Source organism: Patagioenas fasciata, chromosome 2 (genome assembly GCF_037038585.1).
Source record: "Patagioenas fasciata isolate bPatFas1 chromosome 2, bPatFas1.hap1, whole genome shotgun sequence".
Lineage (NCBI taxonomy): Eukaryota > Metazoa > Chordata > Aves > Columbiformes > Columbidae > Patagioenas > Patagioenas fasciata.
The window spans coordinates 108,130,682-108,157,660 of NC_092521.1; the positions used below are offsets into that span (position 1 = coordinate 108,130,682).

Sequence of the window (26,979 nt, forward strand, 5' to 3'; positions counted from 1 at the left end):
TCTAACAACAGTGTAGCAGCAACAGGTGCTAAATCTGTTTTGAGATACCAAATGTAATTTGTATTGTAGGTTGAATAGTCTGAGTAAAATACTATCAGAGTCACTCATTAAATGGAAAAAGACGTAATGATCTATTGGCAAAGGTATTGACATATGAATAATTCTGGTGTCTTTTTTTCTTGCTAGACCGTTTCTTACTATTATGTCCTAAAAATCTGATGTGTTTTTTTCAAAGGCTGATAAAGCTAATTTCAACAAACAATTGGAATTTTATATGTTGTAGGGTGTTCTGCAGTGATTTTTTTTTTCTTGTTGTTTCTGATGTTGCTATGTAATTGTAACTTCAACCTCCTTATTTCAGTGCTCTGTTACCAGTGACATAGATTTTCCAAAACAAGTCATCCCACTGAAGACTCTCAATGCTGTTGCTTCTGTGCCTATAATGTATTCTTGGTCACCCCTTCAACAGAATTTCATGGTAAGTTTAATAAAAAAAGTGCTGGGAGGAGAAAGGTATGGAGAAAAGGGAGGGCCCATTTTAGAAATAAACCAGCAAAATCTGTTGCCAGTTACCCTCCCTATCTTTTTGGTATTGGTAATAAGGCAGTAATAATCAGGAATAGGCTCCCCAAAATAAAATAAATTAAAAAGAAAACATAGCTTTGATTGCAAAGTAAACCTTTGTCCTCAGTGAACTGAAGTATCTCTAAAATCTTGCTCCAAAGAGACCGTAAGTTTATTTAATTCAGGTGACCAAGTGTCTTGTATGGCATTTAACAAATGTAGATTTATTTGAAAGCATAGAATTAGTGTAATGAGAAACATTTTCTGAGGGATATGAATGTCTTTATGTAACACAATCGACTGCATACCTGGAGCAGAATAGTAATTTTTATGGAATAAAGAGAACTTAGTCTACCCACATAATGGTTATTCTTATGTAGCAACTGAGTATAGCCTTTTCTTCTGATTAGCTTCACTGTATGCAGAAGCCATAATGTTAGATTTCTGATGTAGATATTTGACTTACTTGAAAGCTTAGCTTATTACAAATCTTTGTCACATCATTTTGTATGTGATCACCTTTGACTGGTTATTATGATAATAATTGTAGCAAAGTTATCGATATATGTACAGACTTCTTCCACACACTTTTTATTCTTGCTTTCAATTAATCAGTGTCTGGATATTTTGCACTGCTGCAGAATCATGATCAGCAGGAAAGTTTACATTTATTTTCTTAACAATAGAAGTTTCTTCTGTGGTATTGGAAGATACAGACTTACAGAATGGTTGGGGTTGGAAGAGACCTCTGGAGATCATCTGCTAAAGCAGGTTCACCTAGAGTAGATTGATTGCACAGGAGTGTGCCCAGGCTGATCTTGAATGTCTCCAAAGAAGAAGAGTCTACAGCCTCTTTGGGCAGCCTGTTTAGGTGCTCTGTTAACCTCAAAGTAAAGAAGTTTCTCCTCGTATTCAGATGGAACCTCCTGTGCTTCAGCCTGTGCCCACTGCCCTCATCCTATCAGTGGGCACCACTGAAAGTAGTCTGGTCCCATCCTTCTGACATCCACCTTTGAGATATTTATAAATATTGATGAGATCCCCTCGCAGCCTTCTCTTCTCCAGGCTGAACAGACCTGGCTCTCTCAGCCTTTCTTCGTAAGAGAGGTGCTCTAGCCCCCTAATCATCTTCATAGCCTGGGGCTGGGCTCCCTCCAGTGATTCCTTGTCCTTCTTAAACTGGGGAGCCCAGAACTGGACACAGTACTCCAGATTTGGCCTCACCAGGGGAGAGCAGCGGAGGAGGATAACCTGCTGGTCACACTCTTCTTAATGCACCCCAGGACACTCTTGGCCACAAGAGCATGTTGTTGACTAATGGTCAGTCTGTTGTTGACCAGAACTCCCAAGTCCTTCTCTGTAGTGCTGCTTTCCAGCAGGTCAAACCCTAACCTGTAGTGGTGCCTGGGGTTATTCCTCCCCAGGTGCAGGACCCTATACTTGCCCTTGTTAAACTTCATTAGGTTCTTCTCTGCCCAGTCCTCCAGCCTGTCCAGGTCTCGCTGAATGGCAGCACAGTGTTCTGGTGTGTCGGCCCTTCCTCCCAGTTTGATATCATCAGCAAACTTGCTGAGGGTGCACTCAGTCTCTTCATCCAGGTTATTGATGAACAAGGTGAACAGGACTGGACCTAACACTCACACCTGGGTAACAAACTACAGGCCTCCAACCAGACTTTGCACCGTTGATCACAACTCTCTGAGCCCTGCCATCCTGCCAGTTCATGATCCATCTCACCATGCATTCATCCAGCCCACACTTCTTGATCTTGCCTATGAGGAGGTTGTAAAAGACAGTGTCAAAAGCCTTGCTGAAGTCACAGTAGACAGTGTCCACTGCTCTTCAACTTAGTTAACTATGATAGCTACACACTTGCACATCATGAGAATGGCAATACAGAAATGGTCAACTGAAAATGCAATTTTTAATTGCTTGATTATAACTGTCGTTACTAGGTAGAAGATGAAACTGTTTTACATAACATTCCATATATGGGAGATGAAGTGCTTGACCAGGATGGTACCTTCATTGAAGAACTGATCAAGAATTATGATGGGAAAGTGCATGGAGACAGAGGTGAGCCCAAACATTCAGGTATACTAATTACTTCTTCCTACATAAATAATTGTTTTCAATGTTGCTTGTTAAAACTTGATGCTTGATTGTTAGAGTAGTATCTCTAGAATCCCTGCATTGTGTAAACATCAGGTATAAAAGACTTCCTTATTTATTTATATTGCTTTGCATTTTCACAAAGTTGTAAGTGTTAAAATAGTAGTACAGGGAAAGTAAACACATTAACTTTTTCCCTAGACGATACAGTAATTAATCACAATGCCTAGGTGCAACACAGAGAAGTTCTTCATCTTCTGTTTTATGCTCAAAGCTTTGCAATATAATAATGGAATGTCCCTCCATGTGTCCTGCCTAGCAGAAAGTGACAGGAGAAGTATGCAAAACTCTGATGATGACAACACTTGCAAATGCAATTTGATACAATAACATCTTGTGAGTTTTGGTTTTTTTCCTTTAAGGAAATTATTAGCTATTTAAAAACCTCTTTTCTATAAGTTGACTTATAGAGCAGAGCTGTATCCTTTTGTTGGTAGACTATATATATGTATTCTTAGAGGTAGTTTACCTCTTAGTCTGTGTGGGAGCTGGACTCCATATGATGTTATCTGTCTCCTGGTTTACTAAAGTCTCGATGAAGTAGCTGCCTTTCACTTGCTCTGTGTGCCCACTCACAACTGGCTTATACAAGCCTTAACAGTTGTAAAAGTTTCTTGGACTACTCTGCTTACCCCTTCACAGAAACATTACCACCACCCCTCCCCCCGCAAATGGAGAATCGTTTCTTAAAATTGATTATATTCCTGTTAACGCTGGAGTGACTGAGAAAGAACTACATTTTTTAGTACATTGTGTGCTACTCATGAAGGTTAAGCCTGCGATTCAATAATAAGTACTACTCAGTCCTACACCAGTCTTGTTAATGTCCTCAGAAGAGCTGGTGCCTTTATATTTCATCAGGAACACGAAATGTTTCATGAGGTTTTGCCTTTGGATATTTTTACGGATTTACTGATTGCTGACATCCTTGTCAGAGAACTGGTTATGTCAGAATTGTGACATTGCTAGTAAATGTCTTCTATTATTGATTTAATTTATTATTAAATGAGCCTAGCTTTAAAATTTATTTTGTTTCACTGTCTCAGGTTCCAAGTTTATGATGACAATTACTGTTATGGGTCCTTCAAAACTAGTATGGAAAGTAGAACTTTTTTTTTAGTTTCCTAATAACTAGTATTCTTGTGTGACTGTAATTAAATGTAAATGCTGTGGGAATATGTAATCCAGAGGCACTCCCATGTAGGAGTTAAAATTGTAAACTAGCTCTGTAACTGGACTTTTGGGAGATCAATTTGTACTAACCTGTTGTGTACCCAAAGAGTTCTGCTTAAAACATCCAAACAAAGTACCTGCCTGTTTTCATTGTCCACAGAGGAATAAAACTGTTAGATTCCTTCAAGTAATAGTTTAATATCAAGCCTGAGTCCAGGTTCAAAAGGATGACCCACACAGTTCACAGTTTTTTTTTGAAAAAGAACACCAGTGTCTGTCAACACTAACTACAGTTTTGCTCTTTGCAGAAATGCCTTATTGTCTGTCTTTGCTGCCCTCTGAATTTCACAGCAGAACATAAGCTAATAGGCAAATATATGCAGCATTATATTATTCAGTTTGCTCTATAGTGGGGAAGTGACTGTTATGGAGCAACCAGTGAAAAATCTCTCTAGAGATTCCCTAGCTGTCCAAGGATAGCTTCATAGACTGTTGCATGCATTGCCAGGGGTTCTGGCATAAAATTTCTTAAATAGTTAGCAAGTATTTTTTTAAATCTTCCAAGGAAGAGGGATGTATTTATGTCTACTGGTATGGAGCACAGAGTGTTGGGAAAAGAAAAGAATCCTTCCTTCTCCCCTTCCCACATGTCAGTCTAAGCCATATATACTATTTTTAATTCTTAGTTCTTACATTGAAACTGAGAGGGGGAAAAAAAAATATTTTTTTTTTCATAAATTACAACATTTGACATAATTCAAGTGGAGGGAGGATTAAAAATACTTCATATACACTTCATGCTTTTCTGTTTTTGCTGAATTTCAGAGTGTGGATTTATCAATGATGAAATATTTGTTGAGCTGGTTAATGCACTTGGTCAATATAGTGATGATGAAGATGATGATGACGGAGATGACAATCCTGATGAAAGAGATGACAAGCAAAAAGATCGGGAAGGTAACAGAATGGGTATGTCTGTCTGCCAACTTCAAAAATTAAAACTATAAAACCCTTTTCTTTAATCACTCAATAAATTGGTTCAAACCCCTCTGCTTGATAGTTTTCAGGCCTAAAATGGCCTTTTCTCCATTTATCTTTTAGTTCAAGAGTTGTACAGAGAGTACCACGAAAGGTGCTTTGCCAGTTTTGGTTCATCTCTGTAGTGGGACAGTCAAATGCACCAAAAGTCAGTTTGCTATCTGTCTAATAAATGATTGGGTACTCCTCAGAAAATGAAATATCATTATTCTAAATTAGGCAAGAGTTCTGAATTGCCATCTCCATCAGCTGGTGAAAAAATGGTTTCTCCACATTTTACTAGTAGTTATCTCAGCAGTAAAGATTGCTTCATGCAGTTTAAGTTGTATGTAATTTAGAAATTAAAACCTTTGCTTCTTTCTTTTTTTAATTAGGATTTTGGCGAAGTCCCCCTTTCTCTCAACACCTCATTGAAGTAGCAAAGGAGCAGAATTATAATTTTTTTTTTTGTTTTCTAAATTTTTTGCTTCTTTGACAGAAAAAGAAAGCCACCCACCTCGGAAATTTCCTTCTGACAAGATATTTGAAGCCATTTCCTCAATGTTTCCAGACAAGGGTACAGCAGAAGAATTGAAAGAGAAGTAAGAAAGTATTTTAGGGTGTATTGCTGTGTTGCATTATGAAAAAAAGTTTCCTTGACTTTGTTAAATATTTGTCAATTAGGAACAGTCCCCCTTGCAGGTAGGTTCTATGGCAGTTGTGTAACTTCTGCAAGTGACATTTGAAGGGAATTGGCTTTTCCCACAGAGTCAAAAACTACAGAGGTGTTTATTAGCCCTCCCTTCAAACTATTGAAAAGTGTGTGCTTGCATGTGTTTAATAATGTATGGTTATTTTTTGAGGTGGTAAAATAAAAACTTTTAAAAAGTCTAATTTTTAGAGTTAGTAAGTAATATATATGAGGAGATGATGGCTTAGAAAACAAACACATTATTTCCTAGCCAGTTTTATATTTGTGTTAATGAATATGGAATCAATAACTTGTCATGTGACTGACAGATTTACCTCTCTAGCTGGCACATATTTCTTAATTTTTTTTTAATTTGTCACTGAAAATGCAGAGTGGTACTGCAATCAAAAATTACTGGGTTTTTTCATTATACTGAACAAATAATTTCTATTTCTTTCTTTTAAGATACAAGGAACTCACTGAGCAGCAGCTTCCCGGAGCTCTTCCTCCTGAGTGTACACCAAACATAGATGGACCAAATGCTAAATCTGTTCAGAGGGAGCAAAGCCTGCACTCGTTTCACACACTCTTCTGCAGGCGCTGTTTTAAATATGATTGCTTCTTACATCGTAAGTGCAATTATAGTGTGCTTGTATATCTCTTAGTTTAAAAGTACCATAAGATGCAGTACAGAAGGAAGGAAAGAGAAGAAAAAATAAAAGCAGTAATATTGCTAAAGTTTAAGAAAACAACATGTGTATATTAACATCTATTTGCAGTGAAAACTATACCTCAAAAAAATTGAATGCACCTGTTTGGAGTAGTTTGTTATGCTTTTTACATTTAGGAGCTCATATAGAATTCCTGGCTTGGACCAAACTGTAGTATTACTTCTCTTTTTATGATCTTCAAGGAAACTACATTGTTTTCTACTGCTGTTTTGGTGTTACACTTCCTCAGTTTGTGCATGGAGAATGGAATATATTTCTCCCTAAAAATACCTGGTTATTCATCAGACTTGCTTCACTTTCCAGCAGGTGGAATGAATATCCATGAACAGTTTTATTCTTTATTTTCTCAGGTTACTTTGCAGCTACTTTACTTGTACCTGGTAATTTGAAGAATAGTTTCAGAGTCTTAGAAATTGTGATATCCTTTCTACTGAATTGCTTTCATGTTGCCTCGTTCTTTGGGGGCAAGAATTTAACAAGAGCATCAGCAATGATGTTAGTTTCCATTTGCGAAGCATGAGGAATAAGAGCGATTCTAAAGTGCTACTTGAGATAACTTTCTCTGAGAATGGAGTCAAAGGTAAAGGGGAACCTAACAGTCAAATGTAAAGTGGTTTCGACTTGTAGTCGAATGCTATGATGAACTCTATTTCAAATTAATTTTCTCTTTTGACTTAACTGTTCATTTGCATGTTCCACTGTGAGTGTGCATGCATGTTCATTTAGAAATCTTTGTGCTTTGTCAGCAGCTCCTTATTCAGCACACGTGCAATCTAACTGTATTTGTACTTCACACTGAAGGCTTTACACAGTGCTGCTGCTTTTTAGTATCGCTTAGTTGCCTTTCAGTTTGCAGAGGAACAGAGTAGTTCTCAGATGGTGGAGGGGAAAAGCTTTTCCTCTTCCTAGTTTCTTTAGTATTTGTGGCTTTTGGACTTAGGTCTATTAGTTTCAGTTTCTCCTTGCATTCTGTTGGCAGACCTTGCTTGAAAATACAAAGAAAGAAGCTCTTGCTTCTGAATAATGTTTAAGCTGCCTTGTCTAGCCAGCTTCAACACAGCGTGTTCTGTGAAGCTGTAGGTTTTGTTTAGAAGTATCTTAGTTGCCTGGATGACTCATTCTAAGAAGCATTGTGTGCAACCTTAGTCTGTAGGACAGGAAAGTGAAGCTGCATTCTACCTCTTGGCAAATGCATTTGTGTGGCAGTGGTTTTACAAGTTCTTGACACTCTCAATAGTCTGCCAGGGAGACTGAGCACCAGTCTAGTTTTACTTCTTCAAAAGGTGTCATGGTTTCTCTTATCCCCATACAGGCCACCAATAACAAAAACAGGACAAAAGGATTTTGGTGTTTAAGTCATCAAGAAAGTGTTATCCAGACATAATGGGAACAAATTTTTTACAGTAGCACTCCAGAAGACTTTAGGTACTTTTGCAACAGTGGTTTTAAGCTATTTTTCTCACTGATTTTATGAACTTTTAGGCATTTTCCAGTGAAGATGTCTTGCTCCTTTAAAATACACATGTATTTGATTATTTGCATAGTTTATGTAGATTTGCTTTTCATAGTAATTTTTGCAGATTGTTAAAAATAGAGCTGAAAGGATCCACAGACCATGTTTTGGTACCTACTACTCTGAGGAGCCAGGTGTTACCAGTACACAGTTTTGGAGCACCATCTCTGTGAGACTTCTCCTTGTGCTGTGAAGGGATGGGTTCATAGTGTTGTTCATTTTCACATGTTCTTAAGTGCCAGATTCAGCCAATGTTATAGTCCAGAGTTATTTCACTGATTGGCCGTAGGACCTCAGTTCTCACACTAGCAGCATCCTTTAAGCTGAATGTGTTGTGCCCTGTTTCTCTGTGTTCATAACCTTTGGAGGGAAGACGAAGTGTTTATGCTAAAAGGTTGCCTAGGTTCTTGTTGATGGTGATTTTTGATAAGCCCCCTAAACAAGTCAGTATTCTTTCCAAAGTGTTGTATGTCCAAGGCTTTATTTTAAATCATGCCTCATGAAAAAAAAGGCCCAAACTTAAGTCATCTCTTCAGGTTTTCAGGGCCATAGCAGAAAGAAGGAAGAATAACACTTCTGTGGAGGCATTCAAGGTGTACCTTTGTGTCAAGATGGAGTGTGAAGTTACCAGTTATGTTGATGCTCTTTGTGACAGCTTATGCAGCACATACCTTATCACTGATAAAAATGTATTTGGTACTTGATCACTGCAAAGAGATCTCCTGAAGCTTGATTTGCACTTTTACTATATGTAATAGCTTCCAGACCGGACACTGAATGTAGTAAACTGATGCTTTAGTCACCATTCCCTGAAGACATATCCAAATCCCACCTCTGCAATGGCTGGTCACTGCTTTGGATGCATTGCTTCCTTCTGCTTTTTTCTTTAGTAACACCAAGGAAATAGGATTGGTGTTTGTCTGTCTGCGTGTCTGTCCATTGCTAGGAATTTACCTGTTAAGAACTGAACCACTTTTATGACCTCTTCACTTTCCATGTATTTGTAAGGCCGCTGGTCAAAATCCATCAGATTCATTGCTGGGAACAAGTAATTGATCGAAAAAGACTACTCTGGTTATGTGAAGGCTGCATTAGCAATTTAACTTTTTTAAAAAGTTGATAACATTTTTACTAGCACCCTAATCAGTTGCCCCTTTGTTCTACTTCATACAATTGCCAAGCACTACAGAATGATGTCCTGGCTTCTGCAGATGACTTTTTGGGGTTAATTACCTTATTAATGTGGTGGGCTATAGTGATCAGATTTGTACTTTGAAAGGCACAAATCTCTGGAGAAGGCATAGAAAATAAAAAAATATACAGGAATTCTATTAGATGTGGGTTTGATTTTGTAATTTCCCCTCTTAGATTCCATTTTTGTTAAGATTAGCCTTATTTTATGTAGTCTCAAATCTTTATTCTAGAACATTTGAGTTAAATATTGGAAAAGTTATCATTAGACTTTTAACATATCAAGTCCCCTTGACGACCTGGCAATCCCTTTATGTGCAGGTGATGACATTACTGAAAAAACTTGTGTACCGACTTCATTTGCTGGCAGCAAGGAATTATGCCTAAATGTCTGGACTAACAAAGAATTTAGAAGAAGGAAAAATATCAGGTAGGGAGAATTTCCCAAATAGCTTGACTATGAAGAAAATGTACATTTCAGGCTAAACTATTGCCTGTGTACTTTCACATTATGAAAAATATGAGACTTGAGCCCATTGACAATAAGACAGGTAATAAATCTCAAAGACAGAAAACATGCTTAGTGAAGCAGGTTTAGAATTACTTTCCTGGGGAAATTATTGAAGAAATACGTAGTTTATTTATTTATGAAATTCTGCAGTGTTGTTTCTGATTTTGAAAAAAAACCTTAGTTTTTGCAAGATTTATAATATAACTATACAGTTTTGTTCTTGTTCTGGTCCTTTATTTGTAACAAGCCTCCCAAAAAATACCTTGCAACAGTGGTAGATTCTGACTAGTTGTCAGTACTATACTATGTTGAGTGTTTTTGAAATAGTGGAATACACAATATTATTCTAGTATTAAGTAACAGATACAGCATATTTTTGAGGTCTCGCTGTTCTAAAAAGTCAAATATTGACTTGTTTCACTGCGTTACAGACTCATCATTTCTTTATTGCCTGAAGAAAAACAATTTTCTTAAAAATAAAATAAACACTTATTTTAGAACCTTGTACAAACGAATTTCAGAGAGGTATTTGCAAGTGACATGGAAGAAGAATAGTTTCGTTTTGTGCACATTGTAGCATTCTGATACAGATGACGGGTTGCAAATGTTTTACTGTTCTTTTGCATTGTTGCAAAATTATTTTCCTTGTGGTATGAAGACAGGGTAAAAGAGTTATGTGAAAAACAAAACAAAACCAAAACCCAAACAAACCCAAACCTGGATAAATGAAACAGTGTACTGTGCAAATTTAAAGATTTAGTGTTCAAAAATGTGTTGTTTTTTTTTCCCACTGCTTTTGGGTGAGGGGCTCCTGTCATCTTATTGTTTCTTAAAAGCCGGAAAAAGTTGGAATAATTTGGCATTAAATTGCAAGGTTTCTTTATTATTTAACAAATTTTACCTACAGAATGTATGAACATATGAGAAGTGACATGCCACACAAAAACTTTTAACTGGGATGTGAGGAAGAGAGGAAAGAGTGCTAATAGCAACAATGTACATGTATCATATTCCTATACTCGCTTGTGAATGATTTTTATGTATGTATGTGTTTGTGGAAAATTGAAGCTTTTTGTGTGTTTCCAGATTTATAAAATTGAATGTATTTACCTGGTGAAAGTGATGCAATATTTAATTAGCAATACTTTTATATCTTGTGTACCTTTTTAAGAAAGTCTTGGAAGAATACCTTGTTTCCCTGAGGTTCCCATGTGCTGCTGTCACTAATACAGACATAAAATTATAGAATTTATTATTTGATTTCTAGCACACCTTTCCTTGTGGAAGGGGAGCATGAAGTGATGGTTCCAAGACAGAGTGGCTTCATCAGAGAAGCTGACTTAAGAAGTGCTCACCATCACTGGTCGCCCTCCCCACTGGTGCCAAAACAAGCACTTGCGGAGCTGCACTGCAAACCAGATCACTGAAACAAGATTTGCTTTTAAAAACATTGTCTGAAGACATGTGAGCTTTGCCCCCATTATTTAAAAAGGGAGGAAATGCATTTAAAAACTTCAGTCTTGAAAACTTAGTAGACTGTTGTAAAGGGAAGCTTCATACACGATCTAGATATGAGTAGGAAAGCCTATGGTGGTGGCTTAACAAAGGAGAAAGAGGTGTGTGGTGTTGGTACAGAACAGCCCTTACAGACTAATATGGGTGAGAGGGGAGGGATTTCTTCTTTTGTTTTGAACATTAGCACTTTATTCACCGAGTGTTGAAAAACTTAACTGTAAGTCACAATTGCCTAACTGCAGCTGTGGCAAAACTGCAGCATAAGTGCTTTTACAATGCTTGGCATCATGTATTTTCAGACAGACATCTTTTATAGGTGTTCGTGGAGTTTTAGGAAACAAACAGCTAGCATCGAGTAGTCTTTTTATTAAACTCGAGTATATTCTTCATTTTTATTCCATGCAGTTGTATATGCCACTGTTAGCACATTTAAGGGGCAAAGAGTATTTATTGATGTCTATCTATCTATCTATCTTTAGATATTAAACAACAAAAAAATTTTTCCTTGAGCATGGAGGAATTTTAAAAAAAGAATTGCAGAAAACTAAGAATGGTATTTTAGAAAGCTCCTAATGTAATTTGGGAACATGAGTATATGAGTTCTGGTGAGAGTCCAGCTCCAAATTTTCCAATCTTCAGTTAAGTAAGGGATATGGAAGAGTTCCCAAGACTTTCAGCAAAACCAGGAAAGTCAGTCTCTGCAAACATCTTGCTGGGAGGCAGAAATTGCACAAAGGGAGGGCTGGTAGAGATAAGCTCTGGCAAAGGGAATGGGTAGGAAACTTATAAAAGTGCTCATGTTGCATCTGTAATGTACCCAGTTCTGCTCCATTCCGAGTTGCTGTTCTGCAACATACACAGAGACCATCAGATACATTAGCAGACACTTCTCTGCAAGTTGCAGACTTAACTTGGGTACTTCTGATCCATAGTGACTGTGATGCTAACTTACTTTTACACTGCAGCTGGGATATAGGAACTGAACTCTTTATCACCTCTCAGCTTAGCTGGAGTGGTGATAAACTAGTAGAGTAAAAGTTCCTTTCTGTAGTTCTCACTAACAAAAATGAAAAGTGGGTCCATTACCTTTCCAAAGTTTGTGGGGTTGGATTTTTTGACCAGATAGAAATTGAACACCTGCATCTTATGGACTGAGAGATGCTCATGCATTAGTAGGAGAAGCCCTGAGTAATTCTGTTTAACATGGTAGTGGAAATAATGTTTGTTCTGTTTGTTGGGGAGATACAGCAAGCCTTCCTTGATACATGAAACAAATGTGATGTTTGTTTTCACTGATGTAAATGGGCACATGCAAAACTTATCCATGTGCTGTCTGTATTTAAGTGGTAAGTCAAATGTCACTAGATGGTGTTTGTTTTGTGGGGTTTTCCCATTTGTGTGCGGGGTTTTTTGTTTGTTTTGTTCTAGTTCTGATAAACCTTGTGTTTTGGATAATGTTTGAGGTTAGATATTTAGTGTGTTTTTAATATTAAAACTTACAAATGTGGTGTTTTGATTCAACAGCATTCCATGCAACTCCTAATACTTACAAACGAAAGAATACAGAAACAGCATTAGATAATAAGCCTTGTGGACCGCACTGTTATCAACATCTGGTAAGATAATTTCAAATGTTAGAATTCACTAAAGCAGTGCTAGTTGCAGTATAGCAACCTACACTTTATGTAAGAACATGCTGGATCTATGATAGTATGTATACTTGTGGGCCACTTGCAGTCAAGTATGTTATCTTCAAAAGAAAAGAGAACTTCTAATCAGCAAATGAAAGTCTTAAGTAGAAGGAATTTTTAGCTCTATTAGATGTAACCTGAGATATTTTTAGGGAAGAAAGATTATTACCTCCTAATAATGAATTGCCGCTTACTGTCTCCCATCTGGTCAGAAGAACTGGATCTTACAGACTTAGCTCGCTTTTAAGTTATGTATCGACAAAAAATTGTAGGCTTTTTTTCAGTTTGCCGAAGGTGGATTCCATCCAGTATATCTGCTCTTAAGAAACAACAAGATGGAAATTAATAAGGGGAAATCCTTAGCAATTTCAAATCTCTTTCCTACTTTCAGTAATTTTTTAGTATGCAAAACAATGTATTTTTTTTTAATCTAAAAACTTGATAGGCATTGTCGGACCCCTCTCCACTAGAAAACAAATTGCCAGTGATTGGATTTTTAAAAATGGAGAATACGTATTTTGTAGGTGCCATGTGCAAGAAGAATTCTTGTATTTTGAAACGTATTCTCTGTGGGAAATTATCTTCTTTTTTTTTCCCATGATCTAGAAAAATGCAAACTTACTACTACATTCATTTTGGCTGCCAAGTAGAAAATAAAGTGGAACTAAATTACTGATATAAGTACTTTGTAAAGGTAGATTTTCTTTTATCATGATAGCATCAGAAGTATTTATTTTCATGGTTAGAGTACATTTAGCTGGAATTTGTGTGTACATGATTAGTTTATAGAATAATCAAAAGTTACACAGTATGCAAGTAGAACATGTTCTTCCCCAACCCTGACCACAGGTGAAAACACTTTACAATTTTCAGTAAAATAATTTCAATGGTTTGTGATTAGGAAGGTGCAAAGGAGTTTGCAGCTGCCTTGACTGCTGAGCGTATAAAGACACCACCAAAGCGCCCAGGTGGCCGCCGAAGGGGAAGACTTCCAAACAACACCAGCAGACCCAGCACACCGACAATAAATGTATTGGAATCAAAAGACACAGATAGTGATAGAGAAGCTGGAACTGAAACTGGAGGAGAAAACAATGATAAAGAAGAAGAAGAAAAGAAAGATGAAACGTCCAGTTCCTCTGGTAAGGCTACTCAATGCTGCTTTATTCAATTAGCTGCAGTGCTTGAGGGTATAAAACCAAGTTGAGCCATGTGATCTTAGAAGCTGTGTATGTGGAATGTATGGGACTGAGTGAAAAGACAGAGTAAGAATATGAGTTTAAAGAAATAGAACCCTTTAACAAAATTTCCAGATTGTCTCAATTTATGTATAGAGATGAGATTGTGTAATTTCAATAGGTAGTGTTACCTAATTTTTAACCTCTTTAAGAGCCATGTGAAAAGTACTATTTTGTTGTGGCATTTGGATAGAAAACAACAGCAACTTGGAATGTTTTTAACTAAAGTTAATAATTTGATATTTTTTGGATGATGATTTTTGGAACATGGCTTTACATTGACCCGTACTCTCAATTATTTATTACAGAAGCGAATTCTAGGTGTCAAACACCAATAAAGATGAAGCCAAATATTGAGCCTCCGGAGAATGTGGAATGGAGTGGTGCAGAAGCTTCAATGTTTAGAGTCCTTATTGGCACGTACTATGACAACTTCTGTGCAATTGCCAGACTAATTGGGACCAAAACGTGCAGGCAGGTAAGAAAGGGAAGCTTCTTACAAAGGACAATAACTTTTTACTTTTTAAAGTGAAGTATAGAAATACCAGTATTAATTATTAAAAGAGAAAATTAATTTTCTTGGGTTTCCCAAGAACGCTATGATCCAGAATTCATGACACAACTACATAAAACTTAGGTTTAAAACTGTTTTAAAATTAAATTTACAGGTTTAGATTAGACTATCTGTTCTTAAATGACAAAAATAAACAGCTTTAAATGTATTGAAAAGATACTATGACTGGATCTGTAAGTTATTGGTTGGAGGAATTCATGCTAAGTTAGAAAATGAGCAACTTTGTACTAGTGAGAGATTTATCGTGGATGTATTATGGTATCTCTTGTTAGGTGTATGAGTTTAGAGTAAAGGAATCTAGTATTATTGCTCCAGTCCCTGCTGAAGATGTTGATACTCCTCCCAGAAAGAAGAAAAGGAAACACAGGTAAATCTGTTACTAAATAACCTTAGCCTAACAATAAATTGGAGATACAGGGGATCAGAACAGAAAGTATTTTGGAGGAAAAGTCATGCAACTCTTCTCCTTTTGCTTTCAAAAACAAAATTTGCAGCAATAAAACAAAATGGCATTTTGGTTTCAGACAAAAGTGCTACCACATTGGCAAGTATAACCTTTTCACTTCTGTTGCCCTCCACCTTCTTTTTAACTTCTTCAACAGCCAGATTCTTGTTAGCAGATTCTTGTAGGTGTGTTACTGCAAGTAATCAAACTGAAGTTTAGTTTAGAAATACTCTACACAGCTGGTTGTAACTAATGTTCAAGATATTGCAGTTTAATTTTTTTTCAGCAATAAATATTAGATTTATGAGCACTATAATGGGATTCAATAATGATTATATGGTGTTTTGTAAATTAAAACTCATGGATTTTTTATGGTGGAATGTATTCCATTAAGGTTCCATTAAGAATGGAGAGAGTCCAGAGGAGGCCACAAAAATGATCAGAGGGCTGGAACACCTCTCCTGTGAGAAAAGGCTGAGAGAGTTGGGGTTGTTCTGCCTACAGAAGAGAAGGCTCTGGGGAGACCCTGTTGTGACCTTGCCATACTTAAAAGGTTCCCGTAAGAAGGATGTGGACAGACTTTTTAGAAGGGCTTGTTGCAATAGCTCAAGGGGTAGTGGTTTAAAATGAGAAAAGGAGAGGTTTTAGACTAGGCAGGAGGAAGTTTTTTATAGTAATGGTGGTAGAACACTGGAACAGGTTGCCCAGAGAGGTGGTAGTGCCCCATCCCTGGAAACATTCAAGACCAGGCTGAACAGGGCTCTGAGCAACCTGATCTAGTTGAAGATGTCCCTGCTCATTGCAGGGGATTGGACTAGATGACCCTTGAAGGTTCCTTCCAACCCAAACTATTCTATGATTCTTTGATAAGGTTAAGACAATCTGACTAGTTTGCTACAACGTTTTTGTTTACAGATTGTCTTTTTTTCTTGAAGAGACTATTTGTTTGTAGCACCCTAGTTTTATCATTGACTACAACTGCAACTCAAGAACCAGGTTAACATTATTATTTAAAGTGAAGCTGCAATGAAGAACAAAACCAAGCCTTTTGCCAGAGCCACAAAGACCATCTGAAACAATTCCTGTTCATTTATTATTTTTATTCCCAGGGATAAGAACACAGGAGATAAAAAGCTGACTGAAAATTGGCAAGAACATTTCTTTCTGCAAGCAATAAGTAAACTTTTTTCCATAAAATTGCCTATTTCTCCCCTTAATTTATCCTTATTTTCCCCAAAGTTTGTTCTTCTAGTTCTTCTCCCATCAGTTCTTATTTCTGTCTTAGCTTGTCAAAGTATATTTATTATTTCCAGGCTTAGTGAAATTCATGATACTGGCTCAAAGCTACTGTTAGCATGGAGTAGAATTTTTCTGCTTTGTAGCGTAGAGGCAACTGGTGTGAGCTAGGAGAAGATTCTGTGAGCATCTTGAAGAGATTCTTTTCTGAGCAAAAACTATTGATTTAATGCTCTTGGCACAGTTTTCAAGTTTTTTTTGGCATTTGGCATGCTTGACTCTTTAAATCTGGAGTTAGTAGCCGTAGAGCATATTCGGAGTGTGCAGTTAGGAATTGCATTGCTTTCAGCTTCATGCAAACTGCTATGAAAACAGTGCCACTACACCTATTTGAAGAGTGCAACTAAAAGGCTCAAATGTATTTTGAAGCTAAACTAGATTGTATAGTTACGAGGTTGACCTTGTTTTGGAGGAATTTTGAGACTTTTTTTGGTTTGTGATTTGATTGTTGGTTTTATGTGTGGTGTGCGGGTGTTTTATTTGGGTTTGTTTGTCTTTCGCCAAATAAATAAAAGCACATACCACTATGTGGGGTGTCTTATTTTGTTCTTATTAGTTGCCAGTATAAAAAATCTTATGCTAGCAATTTAGTTTTGAAACACCTTTTAGTTCCTCTAACTCTCATTGAAGGAAGGAGGTAATTTTTTCATTTGATTTCACAGAATACGTGGCAATCAAGCTGTCTCCATTCTTCTATGTGCAGTAGTCTTAAAAAAGGAAGACCTTTTAGCCTGCCTACCTACCACTGTAACCTGAGCATTCTCTAAAGATTTCGCACATCTAGCAACTGGGAAAACCATCTGGAACTGTTTCTCTGTTTCCTGACTTTCTTTGAGTTTACTCACTCCTAGAGTAAATCCAGTCCTAGAGCCAGGAAGGCCCTTCTGTCCTGTTTGCACTTTTCCATTGCAGGGAACTTAGTGGTTTGCAGGTTTTTCATCTGTATGTGCAGTAGACAGGCTTTGAGCAGAAGCAACATTGTCCAAAGAGAAAAGCAGCAGCAGAAGTTTGCTTTTAATGGCCTCTTCTAACTGATTTGAACGTAGACTTACAAGACTTCTTACAGACTTTGCCTGTTTCACATGTGATCTTGCCGTACCCCTGTAAGCATGGTGAGCAATTAGCTGGCGAGACTACATCCTTCTTGGATGGTAAAAGATATTCTCTCCCTCATTCCAATCTGAATTTTACTAGACAGCCATAATAAGGCTTATAAATGAGAGGAGACTTCCTATGTAGTTGTTTTTTGGACAGCCAGCAAGTGTCGGGTCCTGTCCTACGTATTAACCTGTCAGTTTGTGAAAACTCTCCTTTGCTGGAGGAGTAAGTACTTTGTATAGAAGCCAATAGAAAAATCTAAACTAAGAAAGAATTCAGAAAAGCATGTGCATAGAGAGTGGATGCTTCAGTACTGTTCATTCTTTTACATGTGCATTTTCTTCCATGGCTGGGAGATGAATTGTATTTGCTTTAACTGATTGGCACTCCTTCCTGGATGTGTTATTGATTGCATGGCCATGTAATGCTGCTTCTTGGTTATTTTTGTTTTCCTCCCCTCCCTCATCCCCTATTTGGATGTGTTTACTTAGTAAGCTTTATGTGAAAGTATTTTCTCATTTCTCATTTGCTCATTTTCCTCTTCCTGTCCCTACCTTCTGCTGGACTACTGCTCACTGTGTGTGCTTGAATAGCTCACGTGGTTCTGCATAGAGTTCTGGGTGTCTCTTTATAGGGATTTAAACTCTCACTGTTACCAGGCAAAAAGTGCGGCTAAAGCACTGGCACAGATATTCTTAGGTGCCACCTGGCTGGAAGGCTGAGTCTTGGAGTGGTGGGTAGGCCTTGGATGTGATATGATTTAGGGGACTGAAAAGAAGTCTTTGTTGGAGTGGTGCCAGAACATCAAACCCCACAGAGACAAAACTACACATATTGACATAATTGGCATCTATTTTGAATTTTTAGTGCTATTTCAGGTAGTAGAGTATCCCAGCGCAGAGAAAGAAATGCTAGTGTAGCTGCTTCTGAAGAATGCATTTCTGCTGCCTGATTAGCTGATACTGGTGCCTCCTGAAAACACTGGCAAAATCTAAGTAGGTTGTTAGCAGAGAAGAACAATATTTTTGACAGCTTCTGTCATAATGCTTCTGGTGACACTTGTTTTATAAGCTGGCTGTCCTGCAGAAGTCAGCAACCAGATGTACAAATCCACCTGCTTGCATGGAAATCTGCCACTGAGTTTCCAATTTGCCTTTTTTTTCTGAAGCTTTGAGTCACAAGTGCTTTCTCAGCTTTTCTGTCTATTTCTTGCCTCTGCTTCCTGGTGCATGAAACTAGAACCTTGCATTTTGTTTCTGGTCAAAATAGCAGATTATAGGGCAGATAGATAAATTAGTCCACCTTTAGTATGGTACTCATTCAGGCTTCAGCTTTGTGCAGTAATCAGGGGAACTTGCACTGCTTACTGGCGGTTTTTTAAAGGTACAAGTTAATGAACGTAAAATTAATTTTGCTAATCAATCCTCCTGACAATTTGGTCAGTGTTGGCAGCTTGCATCATGTTATTTTCTGTCATTCTCTGCAATTCCTGCTCACGCTGTATGTCTCCAGTTCCTTTCTTGCCAGGGTCTCTTCTTCCTGTGACACCAGACGCTGTTACAAGAGTAGCTCAGCTGATGCCTTCATTGTTGTGACTGCCGTATTTAATATTCTGAGCTTTTGCTATACTGAAAGTTTTGTTGATGATGGCAATCTTTGTCACATTTGGGTGACTGTGTCCATATGGTCTATACTTTCCCATAGAAACCGGAATGTCTCAGGTGGCAACTAGCCAGCAAGTAGCATTTTACTTTTAAAGTAGTACCACATATTACAAAAAAAACCCCAAACAAACAAAACCCCGAACAAACAACAACAAAAACCAACAAACCAAAGAAACAAAACCAAACAAAACACACAAAAAGCCCCACCAAAAATGCTCATACTAATTGCTAATGAAATGGTGTTTTAAGGAGTCTATCCACAGAAAGCTTTTAAGGGTTTGGTATGCCAGTAAGTCCTTTTTATCTTGGGCTGAGAGACAAGATTCTGTGAAAAATTGTTTGAAAATTCGGTAAACGTTACTTTTGCTGAATATCAGACAGACAGAAAAGTAGTCCGGTGTACATTAGATTAAGTCAAAATTGGACTCCTCCTTTCAGTTACATGGGAACAGGGTCTCATAACTCATAAATACATGTTGGTATCCTTTTTTCTAGAGTGAGCCGCTCTTAACAGCAATGTCATCTGTTTATTAGTGCTTTGTAATGCTGATAGTCTTTGGGTTTGTGCCCTCCCTTCAACATCAGTTACTTAGACAATTCTGCCTCTCTGAGTTTCTAGCCTATATGGGTTCCTTCAAATGCTGGTAAGAAAGTGGGCTGTTGAGCACTTAATATGAAATCTAACTGTAAAGCTTTGAAAGGTTAATTACATAGACACTGTTTGGTTGCGGTAGAAATTGGTATCATGCTTTTATGAAAGAAGTAGTACCTAAAACCTCCCATTTAATTAGTTACAGCAGGAGATATTTTTTTCAGAGCGCAAACTTCCAAGTGTTGCGTTCACTGAAAGGCAGAATAGTTTTCTAAGTGTCCTGTGCTGGGAATTTTTGAGTGCATATGTTCACTAGTATTTTGAACCGGTTATAAGTAAATCTGCACAGAAAGTGAGGTTGCTAGGTGCAGTTAGCCATGTATTATTTATCCAGGCATTGAGACTTTCTCCGACATTCTCTTAATGTTGCTATGTGACATACTAAGAAACTCCAAGAAGTATGAACTTTGAAAATCCTTAATCCAATTTTTTTTTATTATGTTTATTCATTTAAACTCAAGTGCTAACTGAAATGGATAGAATTGAAGAAAAAGGATAAATTAATGTTTTTAGTTTAATTTTAAGACTGCTGTGATGTAAGTCTGGTTTTCCTTTTGGTACCCAAGGTCCAGACAGATGTCTTTGGTTGATTGTGTCTGACACTGCTATTTATGGAATAGTAGATATTTCCTTCCTGAAGACCTTGCAGTCTGAAACAGATACAAAATAAAAGGAGTAATTGTAACTTATGAGAACTTTAAAGTATAGTGAGCTGTGTTATGATGACTAAAAGCATGTTATTCTTAAAAAACAAACAAACAAACCAAAACACCAAAACAAAAACACACAAAACCGAAAACCTCCCACTTCTAGCCAAGCTGACAGAGGACAAAAGAAATACCGATAATGCATCAGTGTGGCTGCGTCAGATGTGATCTCCTGTTGTCATATACCTGGAGCTCAGCACATGAAGGGCAATACTTGGCTGTGACCTGTAGGAGACCACCAGTGTGGTGCTGGGTTCAAGTCCTGCAAAGCAATGGAGAGACCTTCACTCTCCTTTTTTGGCAGGTCCCTGGTGCATCTGCAATTCCATATCCTTCCTGCGGCTGTTGCTGCTCCAGTAGCCTCCTCTCTGCAGGCTGTCCTTAAAGGCCACCTGAATTTAAGCACCTCTAGCCTGGGCCAGGTGGGGCTGCTTGTCTGTACAATCCTGGGACTAGAGGCATGGTGTGGGGAGGGGGAGGGAGCAGTCTCCAGAGTGTTGATTTTTGTCAGCTCCAAGAGGCTGGGCGGAGGTGGTTCTGCTGCAGCCACTTGTGACTTGGGTGCACTTAGCAGAAACTTTCCCATTTCAAGTCAAGTGTGGGTACGAGATGCAGCTGCCTTTCCCAGCCCACTGCAGGAGGAGTTCCTGTCAACCTTCTTGTGTTTGTTTTGTGTTTTTGCAGGTTGTGGGCTGCTCATTGCAGAAAGATACAGCTGAAAAAGGGTTAGCATCTTTCCATTCAATTTATGTCCTGAACTTCTAAGATCCTACTGTTGCTTTTTTGGTTTTGTTTTTTGGGGGGTTTGGGTTGGTGTGTTTTTTTTGTTTTTTTTTTTAGTGTTAGGCCATCATGTACGCTCCATGGGGAGCTAGAGAGTATAGGGGGAATAAAAACAAAAAAGTAAGCTCTCATTACAGAGGTTGTAGGGAAGAAAGGTACTATTTGGAAGAGCTCTGTATAATTCCTTCTCGTTTTGGGATGGAGACTGAATTTACAGTCCTTTAAGTACAGCCTCATTGAAGCACAAATAAAAAATGATATTAACAACAGGAGCTGTGTTAAAAAGTGGCATTTGTTATTTAGAAACGGGTTATTTTAGAAATAGTTATCTTAAAATTTATTGAGTGGTTGGGACTTTAGCAACAGAAATAATCAGTGTCTTTCCGTTTTGGTTGGTGATTGCTAATGAGCATTTTTATAAATACATGCACACCCAACACAAACTCAGGAGTATTGGCAGCAAATAGAACTTAGATACCGCTGAATTTTCCTAGCTGCTCTATGGGTGGAGCTCTAGACTTGTCCCTGGTAGTCCCTCCTTGCCTATAAGATGTCAGCATTGTCTGTATTGGAAAATTGACTTGGGAAAGCACAGTGGTATAATGACCAGGTATTATTTTGCCAGTGTGTCTGTTTGAAAGTAGACTGTTGCTCCAGAGTAAAAATGACTGGGTATTTGAGCAAATTTACTTTGCTGAATGATATCAGTGTTACTCTAGAACATGTTCACACAGGAAATTATACCATTGTAGTTTCGTTTTTCAGTTTTCCACAGGAGGTAGTTTTCAGCTCTGAATACCTGAAGCAGCTAAGTAATGGGAAGAATGAAGTGCACTAGGAAGCGGGCAACTAATGGTGACAAGCACCTAACTAACGTTACAGTTCTGGTTTGGTGTCTTTTTCTTTTTTTTTTTTTAATCCCACTGATTATAGGTTTGGGGGGGGTTTTGTTCATTTTTTGGGGTTTTCTGTTTAAGTGACTAAAAGGGAATTTTTGCTTTAAAGAGTGAAGGGAACTGCATATTCTTTGTTTGCACCTTTCAACTTGGCAAAATGTTGCTATTTTTATTCAGATGGGTCATCGAATCATGTTTACAACTATCAGCCATGTGATCATCCACGTCAACCTTGTGACAGCTCTTGTCCATGTGTCATTGCTCAAAACTTCTGTGAGAAGTTTTGCCAGTGCAGCTCAGAATGTAAGTAGAACATCTAAAAGCTATCTATAAATTCCTATCACTGTGCCAACATCTAACTGTACTCGCAGGCAACCTGAACTGCCGTGTTTGCAAGAGCAGCAAATCATGTCAAGTCGTGTGAGAAGTGAGCACATGTCCAATTTAATTTGACCCTCCTAATTAGCCACTGAATGAAGTAAAAAACAGTATTAAGACGTAAAACCGAGGAGGACTAAAGTAAAATCAGAGGAGACAAAAATTTACAGTACTTCTCAAAGTCTTGTACAGATATCAATGGCTATGTTTTTTCTAATATTCTGATATGCTATAATCTGCACTCTTAATTTTACAATGTACTTTTTTCATACTTGCCCTTTTTGTTTTCCATATTCCTTTTTAGGCCAAAACAGGTTTCCTGGATGTCGTTGTAAAGCACAATGCAACACTAAGCAGTGTCCATGTTACCTAGCTGTACGTGAATGTGATCCTGACCTTTGTTTAACATGTGGAGCAGCTGACCACTGGGACAGCAAAAATGTTTCCTGCAAGAACTGCAGCATTCAGAGAGGATCCAAAAAAGTATGTAGTTGTACAATTGTATTTCTGGTTTTGAGGCAATTTGTATTTTTATGCCAGAGAATGGAATTTCTTTGCCTTCATGCTGTCACATGGGACAAAAAAAAACCCAAAAAACAGAAAGGGAGGTGGCTGTCACCTTAGGTTCTCCAGTGCTGCTGTTAAGCTCTGTGTACATTTCATCATGTACCAAGTAGTTAGTGTTTTCTCTGTAACACTCTGGTAGAATATCTCCTTTTCCCCATTTAGTCTTTGCTTGTAACTTGAAAATAGGCTGTTGTTTTAAATTGATAGCTTGTCAGTCTTTCCCTAGATCAGCATCAGGAAGTTTGGCCATTTCCTTCTTCAGTTGTTGATTCTAAGACACAAACTTGTATACAGTCTACTGAAGATATCTCAAAAGCCCATTCAGCTCTGTTAAACACATAGATAAAGAAACCAAGGTTTATTTCTGCTCTGGAATGTCTTCTCACAAATGAGTTCTCTCAAATACTGAGCTAATCAGTACTGGGCTCCTGTCTGCAGACCTTTCTAGTCTGAAGCCCGTAGTGTGCATGTTTTTATGTAACACCCTCATTTAAAAGTTAAACTATTTTTTTTAATTGGTTTTCAAGTACTTCATGTGTTCTTTCTTTCATGTGCAACATCTGATTCACAAGCTGTAATTTTGGTGTGCATTTGATAATTAGAGTACATGTTCGTCCTCTGTCCTGGAGCCCCAGGGTACATTTCATTAAGTGATAAAATGAAATATAGAACCAAACCCTAGAACAAAACAAAAACCCAACAAATCCAAACCAAGCATGTGTAAACCTCTTTATTTTCTCTCACACAGCACTTGCTGTTGGCACCTTCAGATGTGGCAGGCTGGGGAATCTTCATCAAAGACCCTGTACAGAAGAACGAATTCATCTCTGAATACTGTGGTGAGGTAAGGATGGGGAACACTGGTTACGTATAAGCTTAATTGGTAAAATTGTGTGTCGGCCAGGGACCAAGAGATTAGTTTCTAACTTGGTATCATGTTCTTTAGATGGAGAGATGCAATTGACTAAGTATACAGGTGCTGCTGTCAGATGCTCAAAGCCCAGGAGCTAGATGGTTGACATGTCACGAAAGATTTGACATAGGTTGTTGTGAGAAGTGGCTGGAGTGTTATTTTTATCTTAGATGTAATTTCAATTTAGACATGCCTGAAATTTTATGCAAAATCATTAGTGTAGTACTAAAACTCAGTTGGTGCTTTCACTAAATTATATGCTATTGTAGTAAGAAAATCCTGAATCAGGTATGCAGTCTTGGTTTTGAGATGAGAAGCCAATTCTTACTTTTGTTCTGTGCTTTTTGCTAAGAGCACACCATGGTTGAGTGCTGAGTACTTGCTGAAAACAGTACTTCATGTTTGGGAGTATTTTCAGTCCCAGAGAACAAAAAACCGCACCTTTCTTTCAGAATGTCTGGTGGGCTTTTTGATGTTAAACTGCTAAGGGTACAGAAGGGGAGAGAATGGTCCCTTTTACAAGTACGATTTCTTTCAGATTATTTCTCAGGATGAGGCAGACAGAAGAGGAAAAGTATACGACAAATACATGTGCAGCTTTCTGTTTAACTTGAATAATGGTATGTATGTACTAATCACAACTCTTGCAGCATAAATAAAATACCATGTTGTTCAGGTCTGTTCTGTTGCAGGCAGCAGCTAACAATAAGAATTTTTTTCCTGCTGCAGGTCTTTTTCTAGTAATGTGTGGATTCCTAATATTAATAGCTAATAGTGTTAATAATTAATAGTGCTTTGCTTTTTTTTTTTCCCTTAAGGCAAGTCAACTAGATAGTAGTGATGGAGCCTAATTACATAAGCTGAATATACAGGATGAGCTGAGTAGAACTTCATAGAGTAAAATTGTGTGTAAGCATTAGTAAAGTAGCCTAAATTGAAAAAGCTTGTTAAGTATTGTCTGAAATAATTCACGGTGACTTAAATTAGCAGTAAGTTATGACGATAATTTTGTATTAAGGGAATAAAAAGCACAGACAGACATGTGGCTACTGCCACTTGAGAAATATAGAGACTGTACTGTGTGTTGTGCAATACTAAAAAATATTTGAAAAGGGGAAAAAAAAGCTGATTTATGTCAATGTTGAATTAACGTATGTATGGAGCTTGTCCTTGTGAAATAGGGAAGCTTCAAATGGAAAACTAAGGTAGGGCCACTGTGGCAGGAGATAAATGGAATGAACAGGGTGGGACAACAGGAACAGCTGGAGTCTTGCAGAACAATATAGCTATGGTAGGTGATCTATCCATCATTTGTGGTGTTTGGTGTTTTTTATTTTTTCTTCCCTCCCCAGATTTTGTGGTTGATGCAACACGCAAGGGCAACAAAATTAGATTTGCAAACCATTCAGTAAATCCCAACTGCTATGCAAAAGGTAAGTTTCAAATTTACTTGCTTTTCGCAGTGTATGAAATGTTATCAGATGTTTACAGTAAGTATTTTAGCAGTATTTGTGTTAATGATGTAAGCTTAAATTTGTTTTAAACAGTTATGATGGTTAATGGCGATCACAGAATAGGAATATTTGCCAAAAGAGCCATTCAGACTGGTGAAGAACTGTTCTTTGACTACAGGTTGGTAAATGGATTTTTTGTAATTTCTTCCTATCATAACTGTTAGCTTTCAGCATATTTTCAGTGCCTGCCCCCTTGCCACCTCAGGTCTCAGCAGCTGTGAAGCAGCCTTCTCGCATTTTTTTTTTTTTTTAAGCTACATACTGCAGTAAGACTGACATTAGCAGAGCAACTGGTTAAGAGCACAAGTTTGGAAGAGCAGCTTGTTGAGAAGTTTAGAGAAAAGTTTATACAGAAAAGTTTAGTGACAAATGGGGACAGACCTGCACAACCTTTCCAGGTAGACTTGTGTATTGAACTTTATCTGGTAGGGTTCCCTAGGTACTGGTATGGGTTTTCTTTGCTGTCATTCAGAAATGGGCAAGAAGTATTCCTGTGTCATTACAAAGTGCTTGCTAAGATTCTTTTCATACTTTACTTTAAAATCAAGAAGAAAACTAAAAGTGATGATACTATACAAGTAAGTAAGTCCCCCTTGAAAAATGTAGTTGTTTTCCACTAGCTAAAATGAAACTCAGTATTATGAAATTTGAGATGAAGAAGTGTGGAATTTTAGCATTTTGATTCCTCGTGGTCAAACTCTTCTAAAAGCGATTTCTTAAGCGGTCAGCATTGATCCACATCTGCAAATTCACACACGGAATAAAGGCCTTGGGTGGTGAGGAAACTATAGAAAAATCTAAGTATGGGGGTATTCTAGGCTGTGCTGTTATGTCAGAACAAGGAAGCTGAAATGTTCAGTGTTACTGTTTTTTTATTATTTTTTGTTTTTATTTTTTAATTTTAGATATAGCCAAGCTGATGCCCTTAAGTATGTGGGCATTGAAAGAGAAATGGAAATCCCTTGACACCAGCTACCTCTTCTCTTAAACAGCTGCCTTATCTTCAGGAATTTCTAGTACTGTGGGCAATTTTAGAAAAATAAAAATGATGCAATTTGAAATTCTGTATTTGCAAAGTACTGTAATAGTAATTTATAGTAACAAATTTAAAGAAAAACCCAACTTTTTATTGCCTTCTCACCAGCTGCAAAGTGTTTTATACCTATGAACTTTTGCAATAATGTGGTGTGGTACATTTTTCAACCTTGAATAAAGGATACTTGAACTTCTTCATTTTTACTGGAACTGAGTTGGAATTTTGTGTTATCTAGGTGAGGAAGCTGATGGTGGGAACTTCAGCATAGCACCCAAGTAAAATAGTTATGGTTTTGCAGTTTTCACAAACCTTTGGCTGGAACCCCCTTCCCATTCACTAAAAGCATTGGTTGCAGTTTAGAAACCTGGTGTTGTAGCTTGTTCCTAGAGCTAATCCCAATATCAGCTACACTCATCAGTCCTCAGTCCCAACAACCTGTCTGTCCCTCA

At 37.7% G+C, this 26,979-nt stretch overlaps 1 protein-coding gene across 11 annotated transcripts in view; it reads left to right on the forward strand.

Moving 5' to 3' along the window:
• EZH2 (enhancer of zeste 2 polycomb repressive complex 2 subunit) overlaps positions 1–26,733 on the forward strand; it is a 48,658-nt gene extending 21,925 nt beyond the window's left edge. For 7 of the 11 annotated variants that reach the window (XM_065830464.2, XM_065830463.2, XM_065830471.2 and 4 more), the window contains 17 exons: positions 362–478; positions 2,520–2,658; positions 4,735–4,878; positions 5,426–5,528; positions 6,083–6,246; positions 12,603–12,694; positions 13,671–13,911; positions 14,316–14,485; positions 14,854–14,948; positions 21,128–21,168; positions 22,300–22,425; positions 22,805–22,983; positions 23,816–23,911; positions 24,519–24,600; positions 25,333–25,413; positions 25,528–25,612; positions 26,400–26,733. In XM_065830464.2, the coding sequence (XP_065686536.1) occupies positions 362–478; positions 2,520–2,658; positions 4,735–4,878; positions 5,426–5,528; positions 6,083–6,246; positions 12,603–12,694; positions 13,671–13,911; positions 14,316–14,485; positions 14,854–14,948; positions 21,128–21,168; positions 22,300–22,425; positions 22,805–22,983; positions 23,816–23,911; positions 24,519–24,600; positions 25,333–25,413; positions 25,528–25,612; positions 26,400–26,460 (2,016 nt within the window). In that variant the 3' untranslated portion in view covers positions 26,461–26,733. The remainder of the gene's footprint in view (positions 1–361; positions 479–2,519; positions 2,659–4,734; positions 4,879–5,425; positions 5,529–6,082; positions 6,247–12,602; positions 12,695–13,670; positions 13,912–14,315; positions 14,486–14,853; positions 14,949–21,127; positions 21,169–22,299; positions 22,426–22,804; positions 22,984–23,815; positions 23,912–24,518; positions 24,601–25,332; positions 25,414–25,527; positions 25,613–26,399) is intronic. The other 4 variants (XM_071804691.1, XM_071804693.1, XM_071804694.1 and 1 more) reach the window with 2 other exon arrangements.
• Positions 26,734–26,979: the final 246 nt, after the last annotated feature.